The 16,148-nt window shown below is 46.2% G+C and overlaps 1 protein-coding gene across 1 annotated transcript; it reads left to right on the top strand.

Moving 5' to 3' along the window:
* The first annotated feature begins 1,060 nt into the window (after positions 1 to 1,060).
* On the top strand, positions 1,061 to 3,068 carry LOC119310596 (probable cytokinin riboside 5'-monophosphate phosphoribohydrolase LOGL7). The gene is made up of 7 exons (XM_037586289.1): positions 1,061 to 1,367; positions 1,466 to 1,563; positions 1,667 to 1,697; positions 2,181 to 2,280; positions 2,383 to 2,453; positions 2,566 to 2,709; positions 2,804 to 3,068. Exons 1-7 carry the CDS (start codon positions 1,098 to 1,100, stop codon positions 2,894 to 2,896), a joined length of 807 nt encoding a protein of 268 aa, XP_037442186.1. The 5' UTR covers positions 1,061 to 1,097; the 3' UTR covers positions 2,897 to 3,068.
* The last annotated feature ends 13,080 nt before the right edge of the window (positions 3,069 to 16,148 follow it).

The raw sequence follows: 16,148 nt of genomic DNA on the forward strand, positions 1-16,148 counted from the left end.
TTGCCGGGAGGGGGTGGGGGGAGGGATGGCTCCCTCTTCTCGTGGTGGTCCTTACTTCTCGGGGCTTTTGTGAAATTTTCGCTAATTTCTCTTTGAAGTTTGTAGGAAGACATTGTGATTTCTCTTAATGAAAATCAGAGAGGGAGCTTTTTTTTGAAAAGAAAAAGGAAAAAAAACTACCTGCTTGTAGTAGTACACCGAAAAGTTAGAATGGTTCTGAAGTGGGGATGGAGACAGTCGCTTGAGCTTGGTCACAAACGGTGAAACTTGACAAATATGGGGGACAATGAGAACGGTGCAAGCTTAACTGACCATTTTAAATCGTTGCGAGAACCAAACGACGGCGTGCATGTCGTGTTCCCGAAGATCCCGTGACGCGCCTCGGAGGATCGTCCAGTGACTCCAGTCGCACAAACAATTGCCGGGTCACTCGGATTGGCCGTCCCATATACGATGGCCTCATCAGATCAGAATCCAGCGCCGTCCGGGTAAAATAAACATCCATTCCATTCTGTGCGTGCCTGCGTTTTGCTTTGCCGTTGGCACGTACTGATCGCCCTGCCCCTTGACCTGTCCGTTCGGCCACGTTTGACTAACGATCTTGTTACATTTTAATGATCTTCGATCGCGAGTGCTAAGCTTTCACCTGCTCGATCGGGACCCGGAACCAAAAGTGTGCTAGTACAGTACCAGCTGTTACTGCCGGTGCCGGACACTGATAGCAGTACGTAATTTTCAGTGGTGAAATGCGCAGCCCATGCATGCTCCTCGTGCCACAATGGAGGCATGCATGATTCGATGATCCAGATTTGCATGGTGCACTGTAGTGCCGGCGACAGAAAGGGATGATGGTCCATGCGAGGTGGCAGCGGCAGCGGCACCGGCCAGAACAGTGCGGCCCATGCCGTTATCCTGAGGCGGGGCAGCGGGCAGTGTGACGGGACAGGCAGGATTCTCGAGGACGGCGGGGACGGGGACGATTCAGAGTTTACAGGCTTTCGTCAGAAGACGGGGACACGGGGCCACGGTGATTGGTGTCAGTTGTCACGGCGTGGCGTGGTCACCGCGCGCCAAAGTGACAGCGACGGTGGAGTTAAATGGAGGCGATCATCAGCCAGCGTCACTGCCCTGTGCAGCTACCGCCACGCCACCATAATACCGCAGCAAGCGCAAGCGCGCAGCCAGGCCAGACACGACGACGGCGACGCCGCCGACGCAAGCCGAGGCCGGTTGGAGGCGGGCACGGCCGGCCGGCGATGGGGGACAGGGCGTCGTGCAGGTTCCGCACGGTGTGCGTCTTCTGCGGCAGCAGCGCCGGCAGACGCAGGGTGTTCGGCGACGCGGCCCTCGACCTTGGCCACGAGCTGGTAGGCGGATCGGACTAACTCGGCTTTGCCACCGTGCGTCCTCTTGTCAAGTTAAGCTCTTGAGCTCACGCATGGGGTTGCTCATGCCACTGGTGCAGGTGAAGAGGGGCGTCGACCTGGTCTACGGCGGCGGCAGCATCGGGCTCATGGGCCTTGTCGCGCGGACGGTGCTCGACGGCGGCCGCCGTGTCGTCGGGTACGTCCCTTTCTATACAACGCTTCCTCTGCTTCTTGCAGAGTGCTCTGCTCTGCCTGTCTTATACATGCACTGAATGTTTCTTCGTTCCGTCTCTTGGCAGGGTGATCCCCAGGGCTCTCATGCCTGTCGAGGTACGCAATCTCGATGCTTCAGATTTTTATCTATGTGCTGTACGTAGCATTGTGTATGTCTAGTCTAACCTGAGTAAGAAAAGCTCTGCTCTCATGTTCTGGTTCATGCTGAGATAGTGAAGTTGCACTATGAAAGAAATCATCCTCTCTACTTCCCTAGGCATACAAGTTCTGGCAATTTCCCTGCAATAATAATAATAATAATAATAATAATAATAATAAAACGATAATTTATGTGAATTTGGTTAAGTTTTTGTTTTGTTTTGTCATCTGAATTTAGCCGTACACATGAAATATTCACTTGGCACATGAGGTTATCTCAACTGAATTTGAATGCACTCGTACAACATTATATTTTGTAGTCGTTTCTCTGAATTTGAATTCCTGGGAGGGACTGAGGCAGGTCTGATTTTGTATGTACTCATACAACAGTATATTCTCTGGTCGTTTCTCTGAAAGTTTCATTTTAATTTGTACAAACAGATATTAGGTGAGAGTGTGGGAGAAGTAAAGGTTGTATCTGACATGCATGAGAGGAAAGCAGAGATGGCTCGACGATCCGAGGCATTCATCGCTCTTCCAGGTACCACACCCTTAACGATCATCTTAATCAGTCTACCATTATCGACTGATCGTGCTCATACGTTAGAAGAGCTTGCTTACAATTTTCTTTTCTGTTCATCAGGGGGGTACGGAACCATGGAGGAGCTGTTGGAGATGATAACATGGTCCCAATTGGGAATTCACAACAAACCTGTAAGCAACCGAGCATAGCAGATAGATATTGCATGGCAAATTGGCCGCAGTTTCCCCCCCAAACCCAAACGAATCGAGCTTTTTGTCGCTAACAAAAATCATACCAATATAGGTTGGGCTGCTAAATGTGGATGGTTACTATGATACCCTCCTTGCACTGTTTGACAAAGGCGCGAGAGAGGGCTTCATCAACCCAGACTGTGCACACATACTTGTCTCAGCGCTAACCGCCGCGGAATTGCTGACAAAGATGGAGGTGATTTGATAATGTCGTTGTGACATCCGTCCTTATATTCCCGCACAATATTTTCAAATGTGTTTACATGTCCTTTTCTTCTCTGTGTGTCTAGGAATACACTAGGTCGCACCAGGAGGTGGCCCCAGCGACAAGTTGGGAGATCTCAGAGCTTGGCTACACAAAAGCACCACCGGCTGATGGATGAACTCTAACATTCATTCCACTGATATGATGATGCATTTGTTGTTTTTCTTTAATGTTTTTCCTATTAGCCAAAAGAAATTCAACGTCACGACTGAGATACGATTTTCTCTTGTGTTTAATTGTACGGTGTGCTTGTTGTTGCCATATATGGTTTTCACGTTTGAATTGCATTACCAAGTTTGTTTGTTCTTCTTGTTGTCTACGATGAATCTGATCCGGCCATCATTGTACACGTAGAAGCAGTTGTGATATGCTATTGGTGACTTATACTTTTTCCGTTTTCTTTGCAATTTGCAAGCATTGCAAAAAGTCATAAATAAGTTACAATAGCTATTACGAGTTAAGTAATTGACCGGCCAAAATCCATCTTGTGGTCTTGTGCACAACTCCATAGTGGTCATATTTTTACACCCAAATTTACATAAATACGTTTTTATAGCTTCTCTAGAGGGATAGTTGTATTGTTTTCCATAATTGAGAAGACGTGATCTATTATCTATGTTTTTTTGACTATATACTGTGAGGGATCTATTATCTATGTTTATCCAATATAACGAGTGAATTCCACTTTTTACTTCTTAGTTGCCCATCCGTATCTCATTTTACGAGAATTCTACCAATTTACTCATTTAGTTGAAATATATCTATATTTTATGGTATATAAGTTTTGGACCCATTACAACAGCTCAAGATCACATGTTTGTAGCCATGGCATGCCACAACGAATAGGCAACGAGGGCTCCCACAATACAATGAAAGCCGTCGTGGAGTAGTTTAAAGCAAATGGGGGCACTCTTGCCAGACAACCTCCATGATGACCTTCCTATGCTTTGTTGGCGACGATGTATGCCGCCTCTTCCATACCATCATCCGCGCACCACACAAAATCTTGCTCCAGCTATAAACCGATGTGGTACTATGAGTATCATGCCCTTCAGCTCAGTGCGCACGTCCTCGATAGATGCACCCAGGCGTGTGGTTCCCGTGTTAGAGACCATCCACTTTATGCTGAGACCAGGCGCAACCATGGCTCGAGGACCTCCATGTTGTAGCGTCGGGGAGATATAGGAACCAACGATCATTCGATCCACAACAACAGGCTCGGGACGTTGCCGAAATGTGGAGAGCTGACGATGAACCTAAGAGATAGTGCAACTATGTGCTAATTTCTTTCCAATTTTTTTCTTCCTCATGTATTCTCGCTTGAGTTCAAGAACAATTAGGGGTCACACAGACTAAATAGCAAAAGCTAGGCACGTTTAGATACCAACAACCCTACACATACACCATTCGTGTGTCCAGGACCAAACAACAACACATAATGGTCCTCAAAATCAAATGCATCCATATTCCCCAAACCCGACTCTTCTTCATTGTCCTTCAACAAAGAAGGTAGAGCAAGAACATAACCTTGAAATCATAAGCCACGTGATCAAAGTTACTCGTCCACTCAACATCTTCCCATCGTCCATTGATCAATTAACACCATGTGATCACATTTAGATCATGTAGGCTTACATTTGTGTGCCACTATGGATGGTCATTCATGTTAGCCACGACAGAATGTGGCTTAGTAAGCTGCTAGGTGCCACACCACAACTACTTGAGATGTGGTTCTAAGGTGTGAAAATGGTCCACAACTTGAATGGGGTAAAATGTGGAAAAATTCCTGCTAAGTGGGTTAGAAGGGATAAATTCTCATTAAATGGGCCAATCGTCACAAATGCAAACAAGGGGGTAAAACATGGAATTCACTATAAAACATGGTTACCCCATGACCCCGATGTTTATCAAACTGGCTAATATCATGCACAAATGGATCTGACTATCATTTTTATGTTGTTGTCTAATTGTAAACCAAATTAGAGATGCTTATCATGAAACTTGCCTAAGGAAGTTAATGGCCATGGGCCGTCGTAAACTCCTAAATTTTGTATGAGTGAGTTAAATATAAATTATTGTGACAACTAAATTCGTATATAGTGCAACAAAAATTATAGATAATCAAAAAGTAGGTAACAAATTAAAGTGTGACACACAACTCTCACAACAGAAGATAATATAAGCCAGTTGAAGAGCATTTTTCCATGTTATGGCCAACATACGAGAGGACTCATGTATCTAGGTGCACATAGCAAGAGAGCTAGGGTGTACTAGCATTTAGAGGCATCAGGAATGACCCCTTCACCAAGAACCATCAGAATTTAGATGTTCCAATATGCTTCACATCCATATGGGTACATACACTTGGATGAAAGGAAGCATACACGAATGAGATATAGAAAAAACCAGACTGGAGTCCGCATGATCTTCCTTCTCATGCACCCATCACCACCACCTTCCTCCCTGCCCTGACATGCCACATCAGGTGCCTAGATGGATACGACGGTCCGTCACTTGCACTACGGATGGATTTATAAACATGGATAGCTGACAGATACTCGTTTTGCGCCGGTAGCACTTGAACTGCTTACAACGATAGAGGTGATTGGATATTTTTGTGATGAAATCCATCTCTATATTCTTGTAGCACTTTCGAATTTGATTATTTGTACCCATGTTTGTCTACAACAATACACTCGACCACGCTAGTAGCTTCCCCTGGTGATGAGCTGCGAGATCTCGAAGCTTGGACACGCAAGAGCATCATTGGCTAATGGACGAACCCTAGGATGCATCTGTGTCCCAAAACCAATGTGTTCCACTAATAAAGTGATCGCCGATAAATTTCATGTTTTCTTTCATGTTTATAAGGGCAAACAAATTTTAATGTCATGACAGGGAGTTGATTTTTCACTGCATTTAACTATAAGGCATGCTTGTCATGTCCATCTACAGTTTACAAGTTTGAATTGCAAAAAGTTTGTGAGTTTGTTTGCAATGTTTTTTAGAAAGAAGGCTCAAGAAGAGTCTAACTTGGAATTAACAAAGCCGTCAACCGGCCAGGATTACAAAACAACATACAACAAGCAAAGAAGAAAAAATAAGGCGGCAAAAAATACATAGTGCGTACACATGCCTATCCGCCAACCGGTGTACCAGACAAACATGACAAGAAAAGAAACACAACCTGAAGCATTGATTCCAATGTCTTCAACAACATCCAACACAGTAGGAAGGTGAGGATCACAAGAGGGACACCGCCTATGAAGAACACTTATTTGCCCGCTTCTAGAAGGATAAGACAAGTATACCATGCCATCTGATAGTGGTACCAGTGAAGAGGGCCTCTACGGTTCTGCCCTCTCTCCCTAGCTCGTAGGGTGTCGTATTGTCAACTACCAGGTAGCTCACTCTAGAGCACGAAAGAACAACATAGACCTGGCTAACAAGGAAGAAGACCAGAACAGGTACCAGGTTCGTGGAGCAGTACTCCACGATCCCAACACCGACCAAGGAACTGCCCACACAACAAGACAAAGTTGAAAAACTCATCACACGAGAAGCCCGACACAAAGGTGACCACATCATCGACGAAGCAAACTAGGAGTAGATGAGGCACCGGGCACTCTTTACCACCAGTGTGCCATTGTAACTGAAGAGGGAAACCCTATACCCTCTTGCCCATGCTCGAGGGCATTGAACCACCAACAGACATGAGCAGGCGCACACCCACCTACTGAGGTGATCTGTTTTATGAAGAAGGGCTACGTTCGAATCCGTATAGCCCTAAATATGCCTTTTTTAGATTTTAGGATCTCTATCCTATGTTATCTTTAGTTTACTAGTTTTCATTTTCTCATTAGTATTTGTTTATAGACTGGATAGGTGCCCGCGACATAGAATAGAGATAAAATCATTACCAAGGGCTCATTCATCAAAAATCAAAACCATATAGACAAGCAAAGAAAAATGAACCGCCCCGACGTCCGAAGAGAACCAACCTCACCCATCCCTTAAAGAACGATGGGCCACCTCACGTGAGACTAGCCTCCCTCGCAACTGCAAGAGAGCTCCACTGCAGCCTCCCGCCCCCGTCTCTCTCCTGCCTACTACCAGTACCCCACGCGTGAGAACTAGGCGCTACGCCAGATCCAAGATGGATCTATGGCAAGCATCCCATGTTTTGGGAGAATGACGGCTAGAAGGCACACCACATTCATGACTCGTCTACCAGATGGGCACTCATAGCCGGATTTGGATTCTCGAATGGCCCTATGAGCGTGGGACACGGAGCACCAGGGGTCGGACGCGGGCAACTTGTAGTTGGAGGCAACGGGAGAGTGTAAGAGGATTAGAGGGGAGAATTGGTGGAATTGCTTGCTGTATTGCTGATCCCTATGGGCATGTCTTGGAGGATATGAAGCCCCCGTAGAGGCAAGGAAGGAGAAGGGATATGAATCTTATACTATCAAATAAACATATACCAAATATACTCCAACATTCCCTCGATCAGCATGGTAGTGACGCAGACAGTGAGACTGAAGAACAAGCCGAAGTTTGTAAGCCGAACGTCTGACATCCCCACACAGTCAAACAGATGAAGCGTCACGGATGTTATGTGTGCGGGGATGTTAAAGTATAACAAAGAGGACAGGGCAGGATCAAAGGAGGTGGAGGATGTGGGAGATCTTGCCACCGCCGCCGGCAGCGATGGCGGGGAGAGGACGGAGGGAGTGGGGAACGAATGTGGCGGTGACTAGATCACCTTGTGAGCTGGAAGAGTGGCTCACGAGACGGAGGGGATTGTTAAGTAACCAAAGTAAAAAATAGTTGTGTTCTTGTTGTCGTTTGCATTGCAGTGTTAAGCGTGATTAGGAGTACATGGGGCCATATCGATCACAGGTGACTAGTGAGTAGCTGCTGATGGCAAATTTTACTCATCTGAGGCTTCTCATTTTTTGCTTGTTAAGGAAACAATGGTGATAAGTGATGTGATTGGTACTCATCCTTGCTTCACCTCATGTAGAGTGACGTGCTTCCAAAGCACATTTTTGGGAAGTAGGTGATTTCTTTTGGAACCGGAATAATTACATTTTCCGTCGAAGGAGATCGCCAAAGAGACTGCTAATTAGCAATAGTTCATGAACAGAGGTCAACAACTGTGGCAATTGCTAAATTCAGCTCCTTGTTCTTTGTTTCTTTGATGCCAATGGACAGTTAGTTGTTCTTTGGGCTCCCAGCCGCACGACGTTGCTCTGGAGCATGGCGCACATGAGTTCCGCAGCTGCGTCCACATGCACCACGCACCACAGCATGGTGTTGCCACATTGAAGTTCCTACACAGTAAAATAACCAGTGCAAATAACCGAAGTAGGTGCAGTATTAAATTGTCACTCATTCTCTAGGAAGAAAAGATGGTATAAGTCGGCCGGAGAAGCATCGATCTCATGCTATGCTCAGTACGAGAGGACTTCCAACTATGCACATGCCAAAGAAAGCTAAGGCATGCTAGGATTTAGAGGCATCGAGAATGAGACCTCCACGGAGGGTCGGAGAATTGCTCCATGGCACTCCATATGCTCTAGTGACCTCCTCATGCAATGCGACTCCTACCACCAGCGTCCTACAATCCGAATATTACTTTATGGTTCAAATTTCCCCCTGGTGTATTATCTATGTACTCTACATCTGTAGCATTGTGTACGTCTAGTCTCTCAAAGTAAAAAAATATACTGCCCAGTTCAGTCACGCGGTGTGCATTGGTGTATGGAATTAGGCATGCTCTGATTCATACGGAAACAGAACTATGAAATAACTCATCATGTCAACTTCTCTAGTCTAGGCCTAAAAAGTTCTGGCAATTTCACTTCAAAAGAAAAAAAAAGATAATTTACGTGAATTTGGTCAAGGTTTTGTTTTGTTTTGTCATCTGAATTTAGCCGTAGACCTGAAAATTCACTTGCACATGAGGTTATCTTAGCTGAATTTGTACAAGTAGATATTAGGTGAGAGTGTGGGAGATGTAAAGGTTGTATCTAACATGCATGATAGGAAAGCAGAGATATCTCGAAGATCCGAAGCATCCATCACTCTTCCAGATGCCACATGCTTAACAATCTTCCTAATCATTCTATCATTATCAATCGACCGCTTTCATAAGTTAGCAGAGCTTGCTTATAATTTTCTGTTCATTTACGGAACCATGGAGGAGCTGTTGGAGATGATAACATGGTCCCAACTCGGAATTCACGACAAACCTGTAAGCAACCGAGCATAACAGATAGATTGTACATCTGGAAATTTTGGTCGCAGTTTTTACGCCAAACCCAAATAAACCGAGATTTCCTTCGCTAACAAAGATCCTATCAATATAAGCTGGGATACTAAACGTGGATGGTTACTTTTCTTGAGTATATTAGCAATTTTTTTTATTAATTTAATCTACTTGATCATATTATCATGTACTAGATAGATAGTAGAAATATCTACGCAAATCGCTAGTACTGCATACACGGAAATAAACAGAGTGGGATAAATGTGTTATACCCTCCAGTAGGCCAGCTGGCAGTAGTAGCGGCGGCGGCGGCAGCCTCCTCGGCTGTCTTCTTGTCGACAACAGCCTTCTCGGCAGCAAGTCTCTCGGCTTCGATGGACATGGTGATGACGAAAGCGACGCAGACGTAGACGACATAGTGTGTTAAAATAGGTCTAGCGTGTCATGTACACGTACCCTGTACGTATGTAATTGTATGCTGATTGTTATATATATAGAAAGACGTGGAGAGGCTTTGCCCCACGGAAAACCCTAAACCCTATTCTCTAACTTGGTATTAGAGCCTACCCTAGCCGCCGCCGCCTCTCCTCCTCCCGCCGCCGCCGCCGCAGTTTCCTCGCGGCCGCCGCGATGTCCACCGCGCCGGCATCCGCGATGACCCGCTCCTCTGCGCTCGATCGCCCCCGTCATCGCCCCACCCGCCGCGACGGCTCCCACACCCGTTCTTTCGCCCATCGCGGTCTCGCTTGACCTCAACAATTTCATGCTCTAGAGGGCTCTTGCCCTCCCCAACTTCGCCGGAGTTCGCCTCCACGGCTTCCTCGACGGCTCGGCCACCGCGCCGGCGCCGACCGTGACGACAGGCACCGGCGAGGCCGCCCGCAACATGTCCAACCCCGACTACGAGCAATGGTGGACGCTGGATCAGAAGGTTCTCGGGCATCTCCTCGGTTCGATGAGCGTGGAGATCTCCGCGCAGCTCATTGGCTGCAGGTCGGCCGCCGCCGCCTGGGCGGCCGCGCACACCATGTTCGCCGCCGAGAACAGCGCCGGCGTGCGCAACCTCCGGCGCTAGATTCAGGCGCTGCGCAAGGGAGATCGTCCCGCCGGCGAGTATATGCAGAAGGTCAAGGCCCTCGCTGACTCGATGGCTGGCGCCGGCTCTCCTCTTCGCGATGATGAGATCCTCGACTACATGCTGACCGGGCTTGGCTCGACGTTCAACCCCATCTCCGCCTCCATGAACTTCACGGGCGTGCCAATCACGTTGCCCGCGTTCTACTCCAGCGTTCTCCACTACGAGGCCCTTTAGCAGCAGCAGTCCGAACACGACGATTGGCAGTCCTCCGCCAACGCCGCGTCTCGGCCGGTCTACAACAACACTTCCCACTACTAGGAAAAAGCCTACTAATGGCGCACTGGTTTTGCCTACTAATGGCGCATTACCAGTGAGTGCGCCATTAGTAGCATGCCACTAGTATTTTTTACTAATGGCGCACCACTGGTGCGCCATTAGTATCTGGTATACTAATGGCGCACCAGGCAGTGCGCCATTAGTATGTAATTCCATGCGCCATTAGTATGCCTTCCGGGGGGCCATATGTAACCATGTGCTTTGTCACACTAATGGCGTACTCTGCCTTGATGCGCCATTAGTATCCTTTGGCATACTAATGGCGCACTCTACCTTGATGCTCCATTAGTATGAATATTTGTTTTTTTTGCTTTTCTGATTTTTGCACAGGTTACAAAATATATTATTGGACAGAATATAGACAGCAGCACACAGCAACATCAGATTCATCGAATACAATAGAAGATTAGTCTCCAAATACAATTCATCATATTAGTCTCCGAATTCAAAATACCGAACAAAGATAAAACATTACAAGTCTCAAGACCGCGAGTATCGAGTTTGTCTTCACATTACAAGTCGATATCGATCATCTAAACTACCATCACATAAAAGAGAACTGCGGTCATCACGATGAGCATCATCGCGATCAAACTGGTCTTCATCTGGTTCCTCCAACGCTCCCTCCTCTCTCCCACTAGATAGCGGGCGTATCTAGATTCGGCCTCCGCCCTAGTGGTGTACCCTTTGTAACTGTTACCGCTGAAACGGTGAACCTGTCTCCGACACTCCTCCCAGTCGTCGTAGACTCCGGGAACCTTACCCTTGTACACGACATACGACGACATCTCTATGCACAAGCCAAACAACAGACAACAGACAATACATAAGCAATATGTAAGTATGCAACAAAAGGATCGGAAGAGAAAAGCAAGACATTAATAGCACGATTCATGATCCTACTAATAAATAGCATCGATTAAATCTAAGTTGAATGACTGTCCAAACCAAAGAGACATACGAATTCATTATAGTTTAATTACAACATGAGCCAATCAATGTTTCAGAACTACACATCACTTCTTTTGACTCGACTCATCGGACAGGAGCGTGGATGAAGCTGCCGTCTGTTGTGATGGTCATCAAATCGCGGTCGTTGTCACCCTGCATTTGTAGCGTTCCATCTATCTCATTGTTGGACGGTTGATATCCGAGGTAGAACTGCCCCGAGGTATGAAGGACATCTTGATGGATGATGTCCGCAAACTCCGACTGGATGCGAAAGAATTCTTGTCTAAGCTCCGCGTCCTGGGTTGCCGACAACCTCGCGGCCCAATCTTTGAGACTATCTGGTAGCAGAAGTTGATGATGGTCCCTTACGATCGCCCGCATGTGATGGAGGGCGTAGTAGGCATCCTTCTGACCGCCAGGCGGCTGCTTGACGCAGCAGAAATTCGTATTATGTGAGAAGGTGTGCTTGCCGTACTTACGAACTGCCCTGGTGAAGGTGCCTCCAGATTTGGCGTAGCCGGGGAGAACATCATCAAGAACTTTCTTGACATTTGTGTAGTCTATCTTGGAGTTACGGTTCGGGTCAAAATACGTGGCCATGGAATATTTCGGGCTTAAGAGGATGAGTGTGCAATGTGTGTCACTGCACAGAACACGGAATGTTAGAAAAAAAAGAACGATCGAAATCTAAGAAATCATATGTTACGGGGCGGTTAAGGGATGACTTACTCGGGAAAGTAAGCCACAAGGAAGTTATCCTTATCCGGGTTTGCCAGAATGACGCCTTCGAGGTGTGAACTCACAACTTGGCGGTCCCCAGCGCTGCTCAAGTGCTTGGCACGCATGTAGAAGGGGTCGACTATCACGATGTCCGGGGTCTTGTCCCTAATGATCCGCATCTCCATACTCAGCGAAAACAGCCGAACAAAGGTGTAGTGCAACGGATGAAGGTTAAACATAGCAAAGATGTCATCAAACCGCAGGATGATCGTACCGCCGATGTCGCCATCCACAAAGCCCTTGCCCTCTGGCACCTTGGCCACGAAAACCGGGTATTCCACATCATTCTCTCTGAGACGCCGCTTCTCCAAAGAAAGAACACTGTCGTGCAGACTCCGCATAGCACCGGTTGCAGCATTCAACATATTTGGCGGTAGCATCGCCCTACCCGCCACATGCACCCTCCTCGAGATATCCTTAGGTGAAGGTGGCCCGTCCTGAGCACGGATCGAACTCGGTGCCGGCTGGCTCGCACCGGCGCCCTTGTTAGTCTTTCGCTTCCGTCCCTTCTTCTTGATCTCCTGTAATGGGACCGAGTTCTGCTCACAGACCGCCTTCTTGAGCGTGTTGGGGCTGATAATATTTCGCACCTAAGCCGAGGCACCCTAGGTTGGGCCTAATCACTTGGCACTAATCACTTGGCTCTATTGCCACCTATATTTTAATGCAGCAAGAATGGCGGGGCATTTGATCCTACTTAACTAAGTACTAAGATACCCCGGTCCATGCATTAGTCACAAGTACCCCATATGTCCTATTTTTAGCAAAGTCATGCTAAAATTCACGGAAAATTTCAGCATGTCCTTTGCTGAAAATAGGACATATGGAGTACCTGAATTTGCCGGAACGGAAGTTAATCAACATTCCGGCAAACTCAAGGGCCTCTCGGGTACCTGCAAATTCATCACGACACGATGGTCGGAGACATGACCTTTGCAAAATGGTCGGAGACACGATGGTCTTTCTCAATGTGATCAATTGATGGATCAACACATAAAACATGTCCAATAAGTATGATTTATAGAGTCAACATCAGTATGAATATATATAAAGTAACTGCATCCAACAACTATTTCTGCTACTCTGTAACTAACTACACTCTGTATTTATAGATTCATTTCAGATGAGATCAGATTGATAGATAGATAGATGAGCATGTTCAGTTTACAAGAATGAATATAAACAAGCAAAGAATGCATGCATGCATATCAAAAGTTGGCATCTACTGCTACCGCTACTGCTTGCCTCTGCTGCTATTGAATATTTATAATTACCTGAAATTGTTCCTTTCACTACAAGTAAATGCAACTTTTCCATTAATTAAAACTAAATTGTTCCTTCATGATATTCTCTCTTCATCTACCCCTGGGAATATCCCTACAGTAGTGCCCTCCAATAGTAGTTCTTGCTTGCAGTAGTTTTAGGGAGTACTACAATTTTGCAAGTTTAAAGTAAAACGTTTCAGTTAATGCAAGTACTCCTCTTGCTCTCTACTTTCTCTCTTCTCTTCTTCAGTTAATTAACTGAATTTTACTGATGTTGTTGTTAACTGAATTTTGTGCAAATGATCAGCAACTGCATCAAACTAGATCAGGAAGCAACCAACAAACTAGATCAAAACTGCATCATTGGCAGTGATCAGCAAACTGTAGCCAACTGGCCACCAACAGACCCAAAATTGTTTCCCACAGAAAAAGGGGTCCAAAAATTTCATGCAAGGGAAAGGTTGAGACTTCATATCATCTTCATGGCCAAAATGAGAACATTCTAGTGATCAAAATGAGATCTAATAATCGAGCCCTAATTAAGCTGATGTAGTGTACAAGGTAGCTAGTTCAGTTTGTTAGATGACCAAAATGCTTTGCAGGTGCTGAAATACAGAACAGATCAACAGTTCAATACTGAAAACCTTTTGAACAATTTCAAAGGTGTCCATCAAGCAAACATTCTAAAGATAGATAAATGCACTGCTAACAACAACATTTATTTATGAGAAAAGATGCTTGCATTGCATTGCATTGCATTAGAGGCCTTCTCCCAACTGAGCCCACCAGTATAGTGTTTTCCATAGCTCATTACATTACATATGTTTTCTCTGGTCTAATTTACTAAGTAATTGCAATTAGTACAGGCACTTGTACTAGTCATTAATTACGACGAGACAAGCACCAAAAGATGAATAAAAACATGAAGGGAATCAAATATGTTTGATATGTTCAACCTATGTGTGTATGTGGAGAGACAAAGACACTACCTGACTTGCAGGTGGAGGAGACGCCCGCCGGGAAGTGCAGTGGGGTAGGAGAGGTCTCGTGAGTGGAGCGGAGTGCCGAGGTGGAGCTCGGTGGTACCTTGGTCCCCGGTGGGTCGAAGGGGATCTGGCGAGGGAGAGATAGTTGGGGGAGGGTTCTAATGGCGCACCGTCCAGTCGTGCGCCATAAGTATGACTATTCTAATGGCGCACCTCCCCTCGGTGCGCCATTAGAATTTTGTTTTAATCTAGCCAACTAACCATATCTACAACCTAACCCTATCTACAACAGAACCCACCCACTAGCCCGACTGGTCAGCACATAGCACACACACCAGGAGGTCTTGGGTTCGATTCCTAGGCTCCCCAATATTTTTTTATGCATTTTAAATGCTGTTTTTATATTTATTTGTGTTTAAATATGTTCAAACTTGTTTAAATCATAACAGTAATATTTTTTTATAAAAACAATAATAATTTTTTTAAAAATATGTTCAAATTTCTTACTTGAAAATATCATCGGCGGCGGCGGTGGAGCGGGGGAGGGTGCGGGGATCGAGATCAAGATGGAGGGGGAATCGAGATCGAGATGGAGGGGGATCGAGATCAAGTATCCTCATGATTTCAAAAAGTGCCCATGAAATTTAAAAATATTCATGATATCAAAAAGTGCCCATGAAATACAATCGAGAAATGAAGACTACGATTTAAATACAATCGATCTTAGCTAGCTATCTGTTCACAATCTTCTTTCCCTTCTTTTTCGCAAATGGAGTTCTTCTGTGGAACAGACGTCCTTTAGGTAGGGTGGTCCTGCTTCTTCTTGTGGTGTGTGCTGCTACTTCATCGTCGTCGTCATGTTCGATCTTCGGGTCGCCGTACTTGTCGAAGTCTTGCTCATTGGCTACTCCATCCATTCCGATGATCTTCCTTTTGCCTCTCCTCACGACAACACGAATGGGCTTTGGCGGGTCGGTAATGAAGAAGCATTGGTCCACTTGGGAAGCCAGTACCCATGGCTCATTTTTCACGGTGACGTTTGCGCCCGCGATCTTGGATTTGGCTTCGGGTATAACCATGGTGGTGAAATATCGGTCTTCTTTTAGGACGCTCTTGGCCCATCTGACACGGAACATCGGCACCTTCTCTCCAGCGTAGCTCAGCTCCCAGATCTCCTCGATCCTTCCGTAGTATCTGTCCTTGTCCTTACCGGTGTAGGATTCCATCGTTACCCCAGAGTTCTGATAACCATCGCTCTTCATGTCCTTGTCCTCGGTGTAGAATGTGTAGCCGTTGATATCGTATGCCTCACAGGTCATCAGGTTGTGCTCGGCGCCCTGTGACAAGGCGAATATGAGTTGTTCTTCCGCGGAAGAATCTTCATGTAAAGGGTACGACAGAAGCTTCTGCTTGAACCAATGCGTGAAACATGAGTTGTGCTCTTTGAGTATATCTCCGTCCGTCCTCTGTTGGCCTCGGTCATTGTACGTCTTCTTAATAAAGGTTTTGTGCTCTACCACCCAGGGATCGACCACGTCTATGTGTTGTAGCGTGACTAGGTTTGCTCTTTCAAAGTCGGCGAGTCGACCCTCGAAGTCGACATGCATTTCGCGGCGACCCTCACGGTGACCCCATCCAGCGAGCCTGCCGAGGTGCCTGTTGACGGGCAGACCAACGGGGTTCTCGATGCCTAGATAATT

The sequence above is a fragment of the Triticum dicoccoides genome, chromosome 1B, assembly GCF_002162155.2.
Source record: "Triticum dicoccoides isolate Atlit2015 ecotype Zavitan chromosome 1B, WEW_v2.0, whole genome shotgun sequence".
Classification (NCBI taxonomy): Eukaryota; Viridiplantae; Streptophyta; class Magnoliopsida; order Poales; family Poaceae; genus Triticum; species Triticum dicoccoides.